At 33.4% G+C, this 21,686-nt stretch overlaps 1 protein-coding gene across 1 annotated transcript; it reads left to right on the top strand.

The window, feature by feature from the left end:
• Positions 1-10,470: 10,470 nt before the first annotated feature.
• On the top strand, positions 10,471-13,563 carry LOC148312255 (uncharacterized). Its single transcript, XM_088277527.1, has 2 exons — positions 10,471-11,911; positions 13,141-13,563. The coding sequence occupies exons 1-2, from the start codon at positions 10,471-10,473 to the stop codon at positions 13,173-13,175; spliced, it is 1,476 nt and encodes a 491-aa protein (XP_088133653.1). The 3' UTR covers positions 13,176-13,563.
• The last annotated feature ends 8,123 nt before the right edge of the window (positions 13,564-21,686 follow it).

Genomic DNA, 21,686 nt, shown 5'->3' with positions numbered 1-21,686 from the left:
TGAATAAATAAATAAACCATAATTTTTTATTATGAAATCATTTTGTAAATCTTGTTTCTAAATGTGTTAAAACTGCATTTGATGGCTATGCAACCCTAACAGACCTGGAGTCAGATGCGACAAATTTGACCAGGCAATCTTACACTGTATTATTATTAAATTATTAAACCATATCCGCTCCCTAAGTGTGGAGTCCACAAACTGTGTCCAGGCTTTTCTGTCGGCTGTCAGCTTCCTTGCATCCTCCCAAGTCAGATCTGCGTCCCGAAGTTCTTACGAGAACTGCCAACGAATTGTCAGCAGTGGTCGTCCTGGGTAGCGCGAACCTGATGCCTTGTAAAAGAGGCAAGCTTGATGGCGGCTCTCAGGAGGCATGCGGAGTACATGGCCAAGCCAACTGAATTGCCTTTTCTTGGCGACAGTTCGCTCACTCCTTTCAACAACGCCATATATCAAAAATCATCTATTTTGAGTTGTGCACGTTTTTGGAATACCCTTAAAATGTACTATGTCCCAGCAAAAGTGTCATATTTTTACTTAATATTTACCCGCTACAGAGCAGAAAGTGTTGTTTTTGCATTTTGAAGAAAAGGTATTGTTTAATTATTTTTTCAAATATACTAAATATTTTTCAAATGGAGAAAAATAATTCAGGTTTTACCTAAAAATATCTGTTGCACAGTAAAAAGTTCAATAAGTGGCTTGGTATTTATTTTTAATACATTGTATTATATTTTTAAACTTTAAAAACATTCTGAAAAATCAAGTTTTTTGATTTACGACGTTCTTGAAAGGAGTGAGCAAGTTGTGACCAAGATTTGCTGCGTCCTATTTACGCCTTATCTTACACTGTACCCAAAGGAAAGTACCTTCGACTTTTATTCTTGTTTTGTCCAAGAAAATATCATACATATAATATTATAACAATGGGCCTGTACTCGACCAAAATGGCGCCATATGAATTATGCAAAATTATTATTTATGTTTGTATATATGTTTTTTTTTAATTTCTCACTGTTTTCATCATAATTCTGAACAAACCCACAAATACATTTTAAAATGTTATTTATTTTATCTGTGTATATTAATCACAATGTTTTTTTTTCTTTTCTATGTAAGTAAAACTGAATTAATTTTGATTGAACTATGTTTTTAATAAAATTATTCACAAATCACACATTGTCTTTATTTTTTGTGCATATGTACGCTGGTCCCTGAAGCGCAGGAGTGATCACCTTGCCTTCATGTAAATAGTGATCGAGATAACAATGCTTCGATGCAATGCAGCGTCTTTTGCATCATTGAGTGCGGAAAAGAGTTAGAATGATGAATGATGCTTTGTTTACTCAAATCTTTAAATAAATCTTCTTCTTCTTCGAACCCTTATCCGCACCCCGATGGAGCATGGGGCACTGCATCAAACAAACGCAGTGTTATCTTGATCGTTACATGAAGGAAAGGTGATCAGCCTTCCGCTTCAGGCACCAGTCCAGGGTAATATTGAATAAATATTAGAGTGAAAACATCCCCTCTGGGAATCGAACCCAGGACCTCCAGAACGTTAGCCGAGCGTGCTGACCATTACACTACGGAGGCGGACTAAATATAGGCCATCAATTTAGTAATTACCATTTATTTATGCTATTCTCAGCAGATGGAGATACTAAACACCTTTTTCCTTGAGATGCATGCTAACATTTAACTTGCATCATATAACTTCCAAATAACGAACTTCTTAGCGAAGATCTCCCTTTAATGTGCAATTTGCGTAACCAGCGCAACACTATTTTCTATTTAGTGAAAAAAAAAACTTATTTTCAATTTCAATTTATTTATTTCAATTAATACATACATTACAAACTATAAAAAAATTTAAAAGCGTATACATTAAAATACATTGAAATAAAACATATGCAAGAACTTTTGCTAAAGGTGTACAAGAATCCCGCTTCGGAAAACGCCTTCAGACACATGGAACAGATCGATATCCAATGAGATATTGTTCAAAATAGCGGTAGCTCTTCCTACAGGCATAACCATCGGCAGGTTGGTCCTGTGTATAGGAATGTGAAACAATCTATGCCGACGCTGTCTTAGCTAACTATCGGGAACATACAGACCAATGTTCTGGATAATTTCAGGATTATCGATCATACTGCGCAACAATTGATAAAAATACGTAATCAAATACACATTCCTTCTAGTCTCTAAACTATTGTAGCCAAGCATACCCTGGAGAAATTCGGTCGGTAATACATCTAGCCACTTCAGACATTCCTTCATCCTCTTCTAAAACCTTCCATAGGCTTTGGTGCCACCAATACCAATGAAAATTTTTCTCAACTCAACGTCCATAGATCTTTCATCTTTTTTTACATTGGGTTTAACTGTCAACCGTCAGTGTAAAGAATTGCCACCTTTTTGGTGATGTGAAAAGATACTCATACCCTGACCAGGGCTGAGATTCCATATGGAAGTTAATATTTTAAATTCTTTGTGTGGACCATGGGTGGTCAACCTTTTTATCCCTACCGCCCACTTTTGCTTATTTTTCATAGTTAAAATTTATTTCCTGCCCACTAACATCCCTATATTTCAATCCAGTTGCCCAGATCGCTTTGTCTGCAGCAGTTGTAGCCGATCAAAGCGTGAGACGCCTATCAACCAATTTGCCTGGAATACACAGCTCTGTCGGATACTTTGGGACCATATTATGTATTGATTTATGCATGAGTTGAGAGAGTTTATACTGAATCCTTTCGAGAAAGCATAACCGGTGCAGTTGGTGAAGTAGTAGTGTGATGTGCCTGAATTAATAAATTCCAAAAATTTGTCTCGCTACAGCGTTAAACACTGATTGCAGTCGAGTCATTTTGTTGTTTGGTAGACCCGTGTGTATATCGTTACAATATACTACGTTAGTTATTGAAGCTAAGCTGAAAAACAAAAATTGTGAATCAGAATTTCCAAAGATTTTGGGAGAAAAAGCAAAAATCGTCCACCACGGAAGCCTTTACCGACCACTAAATGCGGTAGGGTTTACGACCCGTGGTGTACACTTTAACTCTGCTTGTATTCTGTAAAAAAAATTCCTTTTTTTTTGTATACTGACTTTCTGGTGATACGTATCCACAAGCGGTTTCAAAATGCCAAAGTTATATGAAATAAAAGACCAGATGAAATGTTAAAGTTAGTTAGTTGACTTCCGTGTGGAATCACTACTCTGCGCTGTGATCACAGTGAAAAGATAAGGTTTTATTTTTGGAAAAACACCCGAAATAAGATAAGATTTTAATAAAATATTCAAATTTTTACAGGGTCAATGTTTTTACAATATTATATTATTAATTTGTTCATTTTTATTTATTTTTGTAAGATATTTTGTCTGGTGATAAAATAAAGATTTATCATCCATCTACTTACAAAGGGATATGAAGTCTGATTTTTTATTTATTTAATGTGTTTATTTATTTAATCTTACATTACACTGTGATGTAGTAATATTTAAATGTTACAAATTTATACAGAACTTTTAGACATCCATTTCCATTCTCATTTGGCTCTAGTAAACGAACAGAACTGTTTCATTTTTAGACTCCAATGTCTTTTTTTTTGCCTAAAAATACAGAGCAAAAGTAAAAATTAAACGAAATTTTTGTTCGTGTTCTCCTCAAATTTGTTAAATGTGTAATATATACCATAAAGCTTTATCCAAATATCTTTATTTACGTATAAAACATCACTAACGAGTTGACGAAATTCAAATAATAAAATTTTTCTTACTAACGAGTAAGAAAAATCTATTTATTTGAATTTCGTCTCATTATTTTCCCGCCTGACTTGGTGCGCAAACTCCATAGAAACAACAATTAACCCAAAGGTTGACAGATTCGCACGTTCATAGCCATCTAGATTTAGGTACCTACCTACAACCTACAGAGGGTTGAGCTTTAGTTGCATTCGTCGGTTGGTCGGGATGATGTGGACCGTGCAATCCTGTTGATAATATTCCACTTTTGAAAAGTCTCAAAAAGCAAATAAAGAAGTGACATTGAAGATTAAATATTTTATTGGTAAAAAAATAGTGGAATTGGTGATTTTTTCTCCTCTTTAGATTGAACAACATTTTTATTTTTCACTTCGCATTTACATGGCATAGAGGTAAGTAAATGTTAATAATATCAAATATATTTAGCTTTAAACTAATAAACAAAAGAAATACGTTTAAAAATTTGTCAATCATTAAACATGTTCGATATTTGTTACATTACAAAATAAACTTAGTATATATTTTGTTTTTTTGATGACATATTAAAGTATCAAAATTTAAATTTAAATATAAATTTTGGGTTGTTGGGTTTTTTATTATGGGTTATATTAAAATATATATTAAAAATGAAACTCACCTCGTTCGATCAAAAAACTATTTAAGTATAAAAAAATATTATTAAAATACATCTCTAGAAATATTGATTTTGCATCGATTATCAAACTAAAAAAGTATGTTTACTGTGGCAAATTTATGCACGCAGTTTAACGCTCCCGTGTGTATAATTTTAGAAAATAATGTGAAAATCGCATGGCTCTCCTTACATACAATTATTCGAAAAATTGTCGCTAAAATCGAGTTCTTTCTTACTTCGTTATGGATTATAGGGTTTAATTTTCTTAACTTAAAAATAAAGTATACATATTTTGAAAGAAAAATTTTGCATGCACTTAATTTTATACTTGAATTTTTTTAAGATGTCTGTATGTTATCATTTTTAAAAACCTTCTAAATATTTTATACGTTTTTAGTGAAATTGATAGTTAAGTTCCGTGAAATTTCGTAAACTGCAATATTTTTCCCATGAAACATAACGTAAAATAGACTGATCTGTCCAGATCTCCAAAAAATAGCCCTCTATAGCAGGGGTTCCCAACCTTTTTGTACTCTAGAGCACATTATAAAATATCGGTAGGGTGGCGGCCACCACCTACTTTTAACCGATAAACTCCTTCCATAACTTCTCATTTTCCCATAATTTATTTTCTTATGCATAATTTATTAACAAATAATAAACAAAAATGTTTCAAAATAATAAAATTGTTCAAAACACGCAGAAAAAAAGTATTAACAAAATGTAAACTAAGTAATCAAAAAACACAAACACAAACATACAAACGTATTTAATAAACCAAGGCACTCAAAATATAAAATCTCTAACAAATTTTAAAAAATCTGTATCTGTCGAATAGTGGCAGGCACATACGAATCGTTCCACGGCCGCCATGGTGCCCGCGGACACGGGGTTGGGAACCTCTGGCTCTATAGTGTAATTTTATGATATATTTTACGTAGCTTTGCCCTCACTCCATTTCGTACAGATTAGTAAATAATCAAAATATCTCCCTTACTTCATCTATACACACTACTGTTTATTTTTCCCGCCATTATTCGAAGATTTTTTCTAGATCTTGCCCGCAAAGTAGATAATGGCCTGTTTGTAACTCAAAATTTTATTCGTAAATCGTAAATGTTCTTCAGACTTCCATATTCATCTTCATCTTTGATGAGATGTCAAAAAAGAATAAGAAAAATAACTCATATAATTGGAAATAATCCAGATCTGTGAACAAGTATTTGGACACACTCAAAACGTTGTAAAAATAATGTTTTTATCCTTCGCGTTTTATAATAAATATTTAATTTGCTGCCCGAAACCATTAAGATTTCCAGGAGTGATCAGGTCTTTAAGAACAATGTCCGTCGATGGTTACTTAACATTGGAAGGGACAAGGTGGAAAGTGAATTAATTAAAGTCCAGGTGTAATTATCACACTGAAAAACCTTAAAACATAAATTATTTTTGTATCTCCTGTATGTTATGTTTATAATCTAATCATTAAAAAAAATATATGGATATTAAAAATTTAAAATATATATATATAAACTTTGTATTACCATGTTAGTATTCGGCTCAACACAGGCCATGCCTAAAGAGCCGTAATACGTATAATAAATGTGTATATGAAATGAATATGTATATTGAATGTATCTATGTATTATGAAAATAAATAAATAAATAAATAAAATAAATAAAATAAATAATGGGTAATACAAAAATGTCATATCCTATAATGGATACATTTATTACAGTTATTTATTTTAATTATTTAGATGCCTAGTGTCGGTGGTGGAGATTTGCACAATTTGCAGGAAATTAAGAAATCGTCTAAACAAATTTTCGCTCTCATTAGCAAGCCAGCCGGGTAAGTTATTGCATCTCGCGTCGCTTGACATTTTCATTAAAAGTTTTTTCTAGAACTGCTCTAGGGTAATTTAGAAATACCTAGTCCACTTTAGCAGCACCAGACAAAGATGAAGTTATATTTTTACTTGAAAAATGTTATTAGATATATATTCAAAAGAAAATACGATTGATCGAAACAAAAAAGGAAATATGTGTTTATGTGTGTATACGGCTACGACATTTTGATATTAAACGCGCGAGGACTATCATTTTCATCTATGTATTAACTTTTAAATCAAACACAGATTTTTTGAATCTACTAAGTTGTATTTTATTAACAAAAACACATTTAAAAAATTCGTTTGAAAATGCCATAACGAGGCGAAACAATGGTCACAATATGAATTTTTTATGTGTTTTTGCCAATAAAATACAACTAAGTAGACTCAAAAAATCTGTGTTTGATTTAAAAATTAATACATAAATTAAAATGGAGTTCTACAAATTAAACGCCAAACCAATAAACAACTATCATTTTCCCCGATTCTAAATGGATGGCGTCAAAGTTAATAATAATAATTTTGGATAATTTTTATAGCGCCATTTTCGCAAATACTACATCAAGGACGCTCAAGGTAATTCAATGCCTCTCATTGGCTGATGTTTGCGTGTCACGTGATTCAAATGAACTCCTGAGATTGGTCGTAAAGAGTCAAAAACTTTTGCTTTGATGCTGCAAATGCTTTTAGGATCAGCGGCATATTGTACAATTTTTACTTGTTTTTTTTGCATATTTTATCGTTTAACGTTTTGCCATAAATACAATTCTCTTTACAGCGAATAAAAAACATTTTAAATATTTTTTAAATTCAAGGAGGAATATTAGATACGATGTACTTTACATATCGCTCACTCCTTTCAACAACGTCATTTATAAAAAAATCATCAATTTTGCAGTTGTGCATATTTTCGGAATGCCCAAAAAATGTACTTTATCCCAGCAAAAGCGGAATATTTTTAACTTGATATTTACCCGCTTCAGCGCAGAAAGTGTTGTTTTTGCATTTTGAAGATTGTTTAATTATTTAAAAAAAAACTAAATATTTTTCAAATGGAGGAAAAAGATTCAGGTTTAATCTAAAAAATCTGTTGCACAGTAAAAAGTTCAATAAGTGGCTTGATATTTATTTTTAATTCATTTTACTATATTTTTAAACTTTAAAAACGTTCTACTGAAAAAACAAGTTTTTTGATATATGACGTTGTTAAAAGAAGTGAGCGATATATGAATGTAAAAAGAGTACATTTTTTTTTAAATGTTTTCAATTACAAAAATCACAAAATTGAAAAATTACTTATTATGTCTGTTTTTTTGGTAAGTTGTACTAATGCAGTTGAAACTGGTGCTCAAAAGACACCACTCCTGTCAGTTCCCGCTCCTAGTGCTAAATATTTGGAACAGGGTCCACAAATTCCAGCATACAGGTCGTAAATCAACCAATAAGTCAAACATCTAGACTCCTTAAGATTTTAACGAGTACTGACTATTGAAATTACCACATTTCAATTCTTTATACTCGTATCTTCTTCATTTCTTTATGGACTTTAGTTAAAATAAGACGGATAGTCTTGTGATTTCTTAAATTAAATTATTTGCTACTAAAAAAGTTTAAAATATTGGAACAGGGTACTTTCACATAGTGAACTTTGTTATTAATACGGGTGGGTACTTTGATTTTTATAATGGTACATTCCACTACAGGGTAATAGGGTTGAATCTCGGAGAAGAGAGTACCTACGGCATATTTTTAATCAAATTGGAATGCGGGAGTGTCGGCATATTTCATTTAGAGAGATCGCTCACTCCTTCCAAGAACGTCATAAATCGAAAATCGTCAATTTTCAGTTGTGCGTGTTTTCGGAATGCCCAGAAAATGTACTATATCCCAGCAAAAGAGGCATATTTTAAACTTAATATTTACCCGCTACAGGGCAGAAAGTGTTGTTTTTGCATTTTGAATAAAATGTATTGTTAAATTATTTTTTTTAAATATACTAAATATTTTTCAAATGGAGAAAAAACCTTCAGGTTTTACCTAAAAGATCTGTTGCACAGTAAAAAGTTCAAAAGGTGGCTTGATATTTATTTTTAAAACATTGTATTATATTTTTGAACTTTAAAAACGTTCTCCTGAAAAATCAAGTATTTTGATTTATGACGTTCTTGAAAGGAGTGCGCGAGATGAGTTCTGAGTTCCGAGAAAATTCAATTGGTCTGGAAAGTGCACTATGATCCAATATCTAGAAGGGTTTACAGTCCATGGGTGGCCAACCTTTTCAGCAGCTGGGCCAAATTTTAGAAATGAAATTTCCTACCGGGCCGTATAACAAAGTTTCTTTTAGTATTCAAAGCAAACAAGATAAAACACACACACACACATATATATATATATATATATATATATATATATATATATATATATATATATATATATATATATATATATATGTGTGTCTTATACAATTCAGTAAACAAGTTGTTTCGCCGATAGCGGCATAGATTTATTTGGAATATAATACGAAATTCACTTTCATCTCATGAAATATTCATACTGCGACGGCCAATTCGAGAGGACAACAGATTTGTCACGGGCCGTGATTGTTCACACGGATATTGGTATATAGAAGAAATTGTCACGATAGTGAGATACTTCCATATATGGGATGTGATACGAACTACGAATGAATGAACTACGCATGAACTACGATGGAATGTTCTTTTGGTGGTTTTATGTACACTCAAAGAAAAAATGTGTGATATGCTCCGCGGGCCGCGGGTTGGCCACCCTTAATTTACACAGAATATCTTATTTCAAGAAGAGATTTTCTGCACTCCGTTACCCAGGAGCTACAGCAAAAAATCAGATGATTTTTTGTAACAATTTAACAAGTTTTGAACATGGACAACGTCACCTAGCCCATGCCTTCGAATCATGTTATCTTTCTGCTGCATGGTCTCCATGAATTCGTTGGTCTTCCTTCAGATGTCTTTCGAGGAAGATCTATCGATTTAACAACGCTTTAACCTCTACTTCTTCTAACTCCTTATCCGCTCCCAATGGTGCATAAGGCACTGCGTTGTATTGAGGCAGTGTTATCTTGATCGTTCACTGGAGACACCAGTCCAGAGTAATGTTAAATAAATATTAGAGTGTAAAATCACTAATATTTTTTAACAAATTCTATGAGCAAAAACTTGCACTTGCAAACCACGTACCTAATGTTAAAAATTAAGTTTTTTAACCAATGGCGGAAATCGGTAGAAGATTTAAAATATTAACCTCTATGTTTAACATAATCTGCCAAAATTCATTAAGTTAGGAGTAAAAAATGGAAAAGAAAAATTAAAACTCGCAATGCTGATCGACAGTTCACTTTCAAAAATCTCTTAAAAAAGCTCGAATCGGTAAAAGATTTAATATTCTACCGATTACCGCCATTGGATAATTTTTTAACATAACATGGTTTGCAAGTGGACTACTCATATGTACTTAAAATTAAGATCACAGAAAAAAATCATAATGGGTTGAAATTAATGTAATTTATTAAAATAATAAACACCAACTTTGTATGCAACTATTTTATTTTTAAAACTATTTTTCAACCGGTTTCGACAAATACCTTATTTTCTTATGGGATGGATAGGTACTGATAGGTATCTCTGAATAAGATAAGGAATTTTTGTTATAGGGTTGAAAAAATAGTACCAAAAATAAAGAGAATTTTTTTTAATGTTTATAAAACGTGTCAAAAATTATCAGCACGAAAATTAATTGTTTGTATTAATTTTATATTTTGCATGAGCACAATACGCCTTGTGTTGATCTGATGTTATATATTTTTATCAAACGGTATTTATGTATTTTGTTATGGTACAGTCACGTAATAATTGAATTTTTAATGGTTAACGTGATGTTTTATTAACGTAAAATGATAAAACTGTCACGATAAGAGTACATAAAAGTCATAATCTTTTTTTCGACATAAATTATATTTTTCTAAACCCAAACAAGTGCCTATAGTATAATATATATTTTTATTCAATTTCGATCATCGCCGTGGTTTTATTCGGATCAATATTCTCCATTCAAAGTGGGGCTAATATAACAATGTACTAATTGTTTAATTAAACACAAGTTATTTGTTTTATAATAAATAAACTTTTCTTTTGCAGATGTGGAGAACGTTTTTAGTTATTCTTTTATACGGCAGCATTTTGGTAGCGGCGACACCACCACAAGATACTTCAAATTCAGATCCTGCTATAGTGGAGTTGTTGGACGATGGTTCTGCCTTAGAAAAAATAACAAAGCCGGAGTCTTTATTAGAAAAAATAGAGAGTCGCCTTTCCCAAGAGCAAGGTTCTGACAAACTTCCACCTTTGTTCTTCTTGCCTCCCAACATCTTCAACAGCGACTTGGGATTTCCGCGCCGGCAAAATAATAACGAAGCAGGTTCTAATGAGGGAGAAATTAAATTTCCCAGCTTTTTTGAACAGCCGCAATTCCCATTCCCATTCCCATTCTTCGATAAGCACGAGAATAAAAAAGAACACTACATGGAAGGCTTAGAACACGAATCACACATCGAAAAACGATCTGTTACCGACCTTGCCGGTGAATTTTCGAACACCGCAGATGATCATAAAATAGTGGCCAGTGACATTCCAAGTAAGATAGCAAGCGAGGCAGATTCTATCTTAGAAAAAACGGAGAATCGCCTTTCTCAAGAACAAGGCTCCGACAAACTTCCACCTTTGTTCTTCTTGCCTCCCAACATTTTCAAGAGCGATTTGGGATTCCCGCGCCTGCAAGGTAACAACGGAGAAGGTTCTCAAGACGGAGAAATAAAAATTCCCAATTTTTTAGAACCGCCGAAATTCCCATTTATGCTCCCATTCCCCTTTGAGAGCCACGAGAATAAACAAGAACATGACGAGGAAAACCCAGAAGTCGAATCGCACATCCAAAAACGAGCTGTTACCGAACCCGTAGGTGATTATTTAAATACCACAGATGAAAATATGATAGTAGACAGTTTCATTCAAAACCTGATAGATCCAAACAGCACCGCTTACGTTCCACTCCAGAGTGACGGCGGCGGAACAACGGCAAAGCCTGGTTCGGTGGAAGAATTGTTTAATTTTGAGTATTACCTCTCCATCAAGCCTTATTTGGAAGGTCTCTCGATGGAAAGACAGTTCTTAATGACCATAGCCCAGCTGGATAAAATTAAAAGTGATCCCAATCTTCTCGGATATACTCCGACTCCTTATATAGCAGACCCCGAAAGAGAGAACGCGTTCTGGAGAGATTTCCTGGTCAGGTCTTCGGATCTCAAAGTGGCCATTATGAAATTCCTGAACTGGATTAGTGCGAGCAGGCTGAGGAACCTTTACAGTGGTGTCGTCTATAATCAGTACGAACACAAAGTCTTGCCGGTGCCCGAGTTTTATAATCAGATCAGGGGGCTGCTTGGGATGTTGTTTATAGTAGATGACATAGTCTCAATCGAAAGTAATAACTTCGGAATGGATGATACCAGTAGTACTGAGAATGTACCGGGAGCGAGCACTTGGAACGGTGAAAATGAACAGGAATACACTGGATACATAAGTAAGCAATAATATATTATTTTTGGCATCTCAACATGGATGAAGAAGAATATGGAAGTCTGGATATTTACGGGACATACAACCGTCATTGGCTGGTTTAAGTGATCACTTTACACTCGTCCAACACCAATTCTACCCATGACTGACAATTACACTACTCAAATCCTTAGAACTTCTATATATAAACATATATATATATATATATATATATATATATATATATATATATATATATATATATATATATATATATATATATATATATATATATATATATATATATATATATATATATATATATATATATATATATATATATATATATATATATATATATATATATATATATATATATATATATATATATATATATATATATATATATATATATATATATATATATATATATAAATATTTATATAAATATATATATATATATATATATATATATATATATATATATATATATCTATCTCTATATATATGTATGTGTGTGTGTGTGTAAAGTGATCACTTTACACATGTGTAACATTCACCAAATCTACCCATTATTGACAAACACAATACTCAAATTCTTGGAACTTCTATATATCGTTCATTTTCGAAACATAGCGCTTGAATCACTAGAATTTCACTAAAAACATCTGTTGGTAAGATGAAAGAAGCCCCGTAAATGCCCAGACTTCCATATTCTTCTTCATCTATGTTGAGATGTCAAAAAATAATATGAAAAATAACTCCTATAATTGGAGATAATCCAGATTGTGAAAAAGTATTTGGACACAATCAAAATGTAGCATTGATGTACATATTTTTTATTGGTTGTTTATTTTATTATATTTAAATTACTTGTCTTTTCTTCGAATCCTATCCTCACCCAATGTTTTATATCAGGGATAGGGAACCTGCGGCCTTTAGTCTAAACGCAGCCTCTTGGCTACTCTGATACATCATTTTGACTTGTGCCAATTTAAAAGAAAAAAATCTGTATAAAAAATTCAGCTTCCGTATGTTCGTACCTGAAAACTCAACATAAAAATCAGTCGATAGATTGACTTGAAGTATTTGCAAATGGAGAATTTGCGAAATTATTATTTTCTGAACGATGAATGACGTCACACATTAGACATATTGTAAAATATCTATGGATATTTTAGTAAATGAAGTGCACGTCCGATGTTTGTCTATTTATTTTTATTTATTTGCATGCTTAATTTTTTTTCTTTTCAGTTCCAAACATGCCCAAACTTCCAAAGATCGCCTAAAGAAGAAATCCAACCAAAATTCATGATATTAATAATATAAGATCGATAAAATGTGTCGCCTACTTTCAAAATCCACGGGATCCAATTTTATAAGATTTTAAAATATATACTCTATCGGAATGCCAATTGTGGGTTTTATTGTTTAAAATAATTACATACTTGAAAACCCTGCTTAAAAATACTTAAAAACAGCGTTGAATTTCAAATTCCGCTATATTCATGGAACTTGCCTTCTGACCCATATCGGCCAATCAGAGAGCGGGGATAGGTGAAAAATTAAGATGACGTCATTATCGGTTTGTGACTTAGGTTTTTTTTAATTTCATTTTTTCATTCAAACCTTTATCCGTACCCTAATGGTGCATAGGGCACTGCATTATATAAACGCAGTGTTATCTTGATCGTTAACACATGAAGGAAAGGTGATCAGCCCTCTACTTCGGATACTAAGGTTTTAATACTGAATAATTTTCCAAAAAAATGAGAAAATTCCCTATTTCATAATATTTTATAAAAAGATATACAAATCTTTTGAACATAAATGTTACCCGGAGAATTTTGCATTTTTTGTAAAATCGACTCACATGGATCTGGCGGATTTTGAAAGTAGGCGACACAAATATAAAATACAGAAAAATCATTAAAGTGTGCGCTTAGTTTTATAAATCACTGTAATGTAATAAAATTTATGATTCAATTATTAAAAATGATCCTTGAAATTTTTTAATAATATTGATATTTTCATATATTCGTAAACATTGGAATTATTTTTATTGCATCGAGTTTCCCCCCCTCTCCTTTACACTAAGGGCGTTTGTGCACTACACGGAATTACACGGAATTTTACTATCCGGCACGTCAGTTAGCATATAAAACGAATGATTGGCTTGGATTGGCTTGCGCTTTGTCCATCTTTCTTCGGATCGATGCTCTTGATCGGTGCGTGAACACGTTGCGCGTAAATTTGATCACGCTAAACTGTCGTGATCGCTTTTATTTTTCAAAACCGGACTGCCGGACGGTAAAATTCCGTGCAGTGCATAAGCGGCTTAAAGCTACCTTATATTTTCAAAATAGAGATTTTGATTACATACTTACTTATAGAGGGTGGCACAAAATTCATCACCCTATCGGAAGATATTATAATTCTTGCAAATGGCCTCTTACGTCAATCATATTTGATACTTGTGAACTAGACAGCTGCAGTATACAAACAATTTGATAAAACTGGCACTAATGTGTATTAACACTGGCCGCAGCCACTTGAGGGGTATCATCTTTTTCACTTAACAGAAAAAATTATAATGGTCCAAAAATCATTTCCAAATAATCACTCAAAACTATTCAAACGTAAAATTGGGTGATTAATCTTGCGCCACCCTGAATAAGTTTAAATACTGCAGCTGTCTAGTTCACAAATAGCTCACTCCTTTCAAGAACGTCATAAATCAAAAAACTTGATTTTTCAGGAGAACGTTTTTAAAGTTTAAAAATATAATACAATGTATTAAAAATGATCAGATCTTTTAAGGTAAAACCTGAAGGTTTTTTCTCCATTTGAAAAATAACTAGTTTATTTAAAAAAAATAAGCAATACCTTTTCTTCAAAATGCAAAAACAATACCTTTTCTTCAAAATGCAAAAACAATACTTTCTGCCCTGTAGCGGGTAAATTTTAAGTTTAAAATATGCCGCTTTTGCTGGGATATAGTACATTTTTTGGGCATTCCGAAAACATGCACAACTGAAATTTTACGATTTTTGATTTATGACGTTCTTGAAAGGAGTGAGCGAAATGTCAAATATGATTGACGTACAACGCCATTTGCAAAAATTATAACATCCTAACATAGGGTGAGTCTATCCTAATCCGTCAAAAATTGTAAATAATATAATTTTATTAGTCAAGATGAAGGTTTGGCATTGCTTTTAATATACAAAAAAAAGTGAAAGCATTAAGCTACCGTACTGGAGGTCCGAGTTCGATTCCCAGGGGGGTCAGGACAAAAATAAGTGATTATTTATTTAATATATATTTAATTTCACCATGGACTGGTACCTGAAGCGCAGGAATGACCAACTTGTCTTGACATAATTAACAATCTAGATAATACTATGACAATGAGATGCATTGCCTTATGCACCATTGGGCACAGATAAGGGTCGGAAGATACCCCGATAACACTTGCCTTCATATAATTCGGGATCAATGTAAAACTCGAAAAGTAGTCAATGGATTTACTTGGAATTTTTACAAACGTGGTCTTATGTTGAATCAGATAAATCAATTCAGGGTTTATTTTGTTACTCATATGAGTCATAAAATAAAATCTGAAGAGGGCAACAGGTTGTTGCCTAAACTAGTTGGTTTTTATTAAAAATGTGAGTGAATAAAAAAAAGTCTTTTTATTTCTCAAAATAATAGATCAAATCACTCTTTTCTCATTAATGTTTTCTTCTTATTCTAACCCTTATCCGCACCCAATGGTGCATAGGGCACTGCATCGTAACACAGTGGTATCTTGATCGTTACTTATATGAAGGCAAAGTGATTTTCCAAAATATAATTTTCCTAAGCTCATATATCCTGTATTATTTTATCGTTTTCTTATAAAATTTGTCTGGTAGCAATTGTAACATTTCAAGTATGACTAACAAGTAGTGTTACTTTTTTGATTACCTGACTGGATACTATTTGTTACTTTTTCAGTTTATATTTATTTCTAGCCTAAGTTTTAGATGTCAAATAAATATCTAGAAATTCACAATTCATAACTGAATTTGTGCATTGAGCACGGTTATCTTTCAATCATAGAATGAGTAACAACTTTTTTTAACGAAGTAAATTTTTTTGTTTGTTTAACCGCTCATATTTAATTGGAAGTTTTCATTGTGCGTATTTAATTTTTCAGGAAGTGGACCGGTTAAGAGATTGTTCACCGCCTTGAAACAGTTTGAAGATAAACCACTAAACATTAGGTGGTCCGGTCATATACTGCCTAAATTACGCATAGAATATTACCAATTTTTATATGGTTTACTGCCGGTAAGGAGTTATGTAAATAAAAGGTATGATTTACTGCCTGTTAGGAGTCATGCGAATAAGATATATGATATGTGGCCGGTTTGGAGTCATGCGAGAAAAATATATGATTTACTGTGGGTCAGGAATCATGTAAATAAGAGATATAATATGGATATGTGGCCGGTTAGGAGTCATGCAAGAAAAATATATGATTTACTGATGGTCGGGAGTCATACGAATAAAAGGTTCGATTTACTGCCTGTCAGGAGTCATGCAAATAAGAGATATATGGATATGTGGCTGGTTAGGAGTTATCCGAGAAAAATATATGATTTACTGTCGGTCAGGAGTTATGGAAATAAAAGATATGATATGTGGCCAGTTTGGAGCCAAGCAAGAAAAATATATGATATACTGCCAGTTAGGAATCATGTAAATAAGAGATATAATATGAATATGTGGCCGGTTAGGAGTCGTGCCAGAAAAATATATAATTTACCGACGGTCGGGAGTCATGCGAATAAAAGGTACAATTTACTGCCTGTTAGAAGTCATGCGAATAAAAGGTACAATTTACTGCCTGTTAGAAGTCATGCAAATAAGAGATATATGGATATGTGGCTGGTTAGGAGTTATCCGAGAAAAATATATGATTTACCGGCAGTCGGGAGTCATGCGAATAAGAGATACAATATGGATATGTGGCCGGTTAGGAGTTACGTAAGAAAAATATATGTTTTACTGCCAGTCAGGTGTTATGCTAATAAAAGATATGATTTTATACCTGTCAGGAGTACAAATAAGAGATATGATATGTTGCCAATTAGGAGTCATGCGAGAAAAAGATATGATTTTTTACTGCCGGTCAGGAGTCTTGCGAATAAGAGATATGATATGTTGCCAGTTACAAGTCATGCGAATAAAATATATGATTTACTGCCCATCGAGAGATATGCCAGTAAAAGAGGAACAAGCAAGTTGTTTGGGGAGACACCTTCACCAGTTGTTGCAAAAAGAGTTCTCTCCATGCGGAACAGATTAAGGACATTTTATATGCCAGAAGGATATAAACCTCCGAGAAGATTATATTTACCGAGAGGATCTACCATATACCTCGACAACCATCATGTCATCAGTGCTGAAACCAGAACCTTGGTAAGACCAGTCGGGACACCATTACGATGGGGTTAAAATTTCATCAAGCAGAAGCTTGATGAAATTTTAACCCCATCGTGGTGAGATGAAGAATCATCTCACCAATAGATGTCTAACTAACTAACTAACTAACCATTATGCCGCTTCCCCGCAGGAGTAGACAAAGAGAATCGAAGGCCACACCACTCTGTCTTTGCAAAAATTCTTCGCCTCTTCCACACTCATGCATTTCCTCATACATACCCGACGATTACACACACCTTGCATCCAGAATAAGTAAGTGGATTAGAGGTAGGTTCAAGTAAAGCAAGGTTCCAACAACATGTGAATCTTACCTACTTTTTTGTCAACTAACTAACCATCACACACCTTCCTAGCAGAGAATAGAACGCCACACCTATCTGTCTTTGAAAACAATCTTTGCTCTTTCCAAATTCATGCATCCTCATACATAACTAACTAACTAACCATCACGCCGCTTCCCCGCAGGAGTAGACAAAGAGAATCGAAGGCCACACCACTCTGTCTTTGCAAAAATTCTTCGCATCTTCCACACTCATGCATTTCCTCATACATACCCGACGATTATTACAACTCCTGACCCGGCCGCTTTCGAAAATTGTAGTGATACATGTACAATGTTTCCAAATTGGATCATAAATATAGAACTTTCGAGAATTTGAGTACTGTGGTTGTCAATCATGGGTAGAATTGGTGAATGTTACACGTGTGTAAAGTGATCACTTAGACCAGCCTATGATGGTCTTAAGCCCCGTAAATGCCCAGACTTCCATATTCTTTTTTTAATTAATGGCTTACTTAGTGAGTACCACTACCCATATTCTTCTTCATCTATGTTGAGGTGTCAATAAATAATATTTCATCAAACATGCCATCATTTGACAATTTACTTCGCTAATGCAGTACATATTTCGCACTTTCTTTTTTTGGAACAAGTATATAATAGGTTTCTATGTTTCTACGGAAGAGGCCTATATCCATCAGTGGAGGACAGAGGGCTCATGAAGAACAAAGAAGAAGGTTTTTAAGATAAAATTTTAGACTTTGTGTGAGGCGAGGTATCTTTTTATTAAAATAATTAATCCATGCAGTAATAAAAGATAATTATCTTGTTCTATGCGTTGAACACGGCTCCCGTGTCCATACAAATATTGCAGCCACACATTGACGGAAGTCCTGTTGAATAAAGATAAGGATTCATAGCTAGTTTTATGTATTTTGTTGTATGAAAACACAAAAGAATGCACACATATATGGAATGTTTAAATAGAAAGTATAATTTGATTTTGATCAAAGTTATGGTTTTTTAAAAATTGGCTTATTTAAGTTTGTGTGACATTATTTTATATGAGTGAAAGAAAAAATAAATTATGAGTCACTTGTAGTAGTTGTTTGTAATACGTACTACGGTGGAACCCCTTATAACGAGTAATTCGCATAGAAAGTGAAAAAGTCGTTCTGTTAATGAATGACATTTCGCTTAGTGAGTTACAGAGAAAGGGCATGTCTCCTTTTCACGACATTCACTTGTGAGCCGGGATTTCCGCGGCTTGGGAAGGAGTTACCAAGAGTACCCTCATTTCTGCTTGGAAAAAACTTGGGCCAGAGAGTGTTGTCAATATGATTTTGAAACAGTACATGTGGAGTCTACAGTCAACGAGATTGTGTCATTTGCCAATATCATGGGATTTGAGGTGGATAGCAACGATATTGAAGAGCTTGTGAAAGAGCACAGCCAAGACCTGACCAACGAAGAGCTTATAGAGTTGAAAGCATGGGAAAGTATTGCATCGTACATTAAGAAGCATCACAAGATTGTGTCATTGGCCAATATCATGGGATTTGAGGTGGATAACAATGATATTGAAGAGCTTTTGAAAGAGCATAGCCGAGAGTCAACCACCGAAGAGCTTATCGAGTTGCATCGTGTTTTACAGCAATACAATATTGAGAAGAGTTTGTTAATGGAGAAGGGGGAACTATCAGAGCAACAATCTTCTTTCACAAAAAGAGAAATGCTGAAAGCATGCAAACTGTTACATCGTACATTAAGAAGCATCACCCTAATAAGGGAGTGGCTATTCGTGCTACAAATTTATTCAATGATAATGCAGTGACACAATTTCGCGAAATTTTAAACTGTCAGCAAAAACAAATGTCGCTGTCTAGTTTTCTAGTTAAAAAGGATGAATATTTGTCATAAATTCATTATTTTCATTAACGTTTTTTTTCAAATAAAAATTATATTCCAAGTTGCTAAACTTCTTAACAATTTCATTATCATCTTCTAAAGGCAGCGCCTTGTTGTGTCAGCCACTTGTCTCTGTCAGTCGCCATCCTCTTGAGCTGCGAATAGGAGGAGACGTCCAAGAGCCGCTTCAAATCCTGGAAGTATGAAGTTCTTGGGCGGCCTCTTGTTCGTTTTCCCAAGATTCTTCCTTCGAAGATGTTGCTAAGAAAGGTGCTATGTCTAATTGAGTGCCCTATTAGCTTGGCCTTCCTCTTCAAAATATGATTTATAAGCTCTCTTCTTTCTTTTACGTCCTGCAACACCTTTTCGTTGGACTTCCTTACGACCCATGATGTTTTGGTCATCTTCCTCCAAACCCACATCTCAAATGCTTCAAGCCGGTCTTTTTCGTACTTTTGGATGGTCCAGGTTTCACACCCATACAACAAAACACTCCAAACAAAAGCCTTTATGAATCCTTTTCTTACTTCAATTTTTAAATGTTTGTTTGATAGGAGGCTGTACTTTTTCATAAAAGTTTGCTTGGCTAGCGTTATCCTCTTTTTTATGTCTAGGGTACATTTATTGTTATATGTTAGCGTGCTACCCAGATAACAGAATTGATCCAACTGTTGAATTACTCTATTTCCGAGAAGTATTGTTGGATGGAGGTCAGATTGCTCTTTTTCAACGATCATTGATTTTGTTTTGGCGGCATTAATTTTCAAATGGAACTTATCCAGAGCATTAGAGAGAGTGTTTAACATGTGGTTCATGTCACTCTCGTCCTCTGCTATCAGGGCGATGTCATCAGCGAATCTTATACAATGTATTTGTTGACCGTTTATTTTTACTCCATTTGTTTTTTCCTTCAACTCTTCAATGGCCTCCTCTATGAACAAATTGAATAGATAGGGTGACAGCGGACAACCCTGTCTCACACCTTTTCTTATCTTGGCTTCTTTTGAGGAACCATTAATATCTATGAGAGTGGATTGGTCCTTGTACAATTTGAGGATGGTTCTTCTGTCCTTCCAATCAATTCCTCTTTTCTTCATGACTTTAAACAAGAGGTACCAATCCACTCTATCAAAAGCCTTCTCTAAGTCTATAAAGGTCGTGTATGTTATAAGATTCGCATCCAGTCGTCTTTCCAGTATCTGTCTCAGTGCCAAAATTGCCTCTCGTGTTCCCACTCCACTTCTAAAACCAAACTGATCCTCTCCAAGCTGTTCCTCCACTTTCTTTTTTAACCTGCCCTTTATAGTGTTCAGGAGCACTTTGGTGTTCAGGAGACTTAACAATTTATAAGTAATTTATTTGATAAAACGTCAATAAAAAAAGAGTATTCTTTCGGCATGTAACACATTATTGTATTTTGAATTGATTTCTATGGAAAAAAGTGTTTCGCTTAAGGAGTATGATGCTGGAACGAATTATGCTCCTTATAAGAGGTTTCACTATATGTTTATGACACAATGTAATTATTTCAAGAGTTAAATAAACAGTATATAATATATTGTACAATAGATAATAATTTCTGGAATATGAAGAAATCATATAAATATAATGACGTAAACCAGACCTTATCTATTAAAATGTACTAAGCCTATTCTCGTATATTAATAAATCAATGATTCAAAATATAAATATTTTTGTTTTAAAAATATATTTCCCTCATTAAATTAAAACTGTCAAGAGATTGTTATTTTAACCTATGAAATCACCAGACCATTTTTAGTTTTGTGTAAAAAAGATAATGATACATTATACTATTATACTTGCGTATAGATGTGATATTGAGTTATTGCCAAAATCTCTATCTACAACATTTTAAGTGGGTCCATTTGGACAAGTTTGTGAACAAGTATTTGTTCACAAATCTGGATTAACTGCGATTAGGAGTTATTTTTTTTACACAATTTTTTGACATAGATGTCTCAAAAAGTTCAATAAGTGGCTTGAAATTTATTTTTAATACATTTCATTATATTTTTAAACTTTGAAAACGATCTCCTGAAAAATCAAGTTTTTTGATATATGTCGTTGTTGAAAGGAGTTAGCGATTTATGATACCACC

This window comes from Brachycentrus maculatus, unplaced genomic scaffold (genome assembly GCF_059751285.1).
Source record: "Brachycentrus maculatus isolate JH-2025_06_01 unplaced genomic scaffold, ASM5975128v1 h1tg000046l, whole genome shotgun sequence".
Taxonomy (NCBI): domain Eukaryota; kingdom Metazoa; phylum Arthropoda; class Insecta; order Trichoptera; family Brachycentridae; genus Brachycentrus; species Brachycentrus maculatus.
This window is presented reverse-complemented; position numbering and strand designations above follow the sequence as displayed.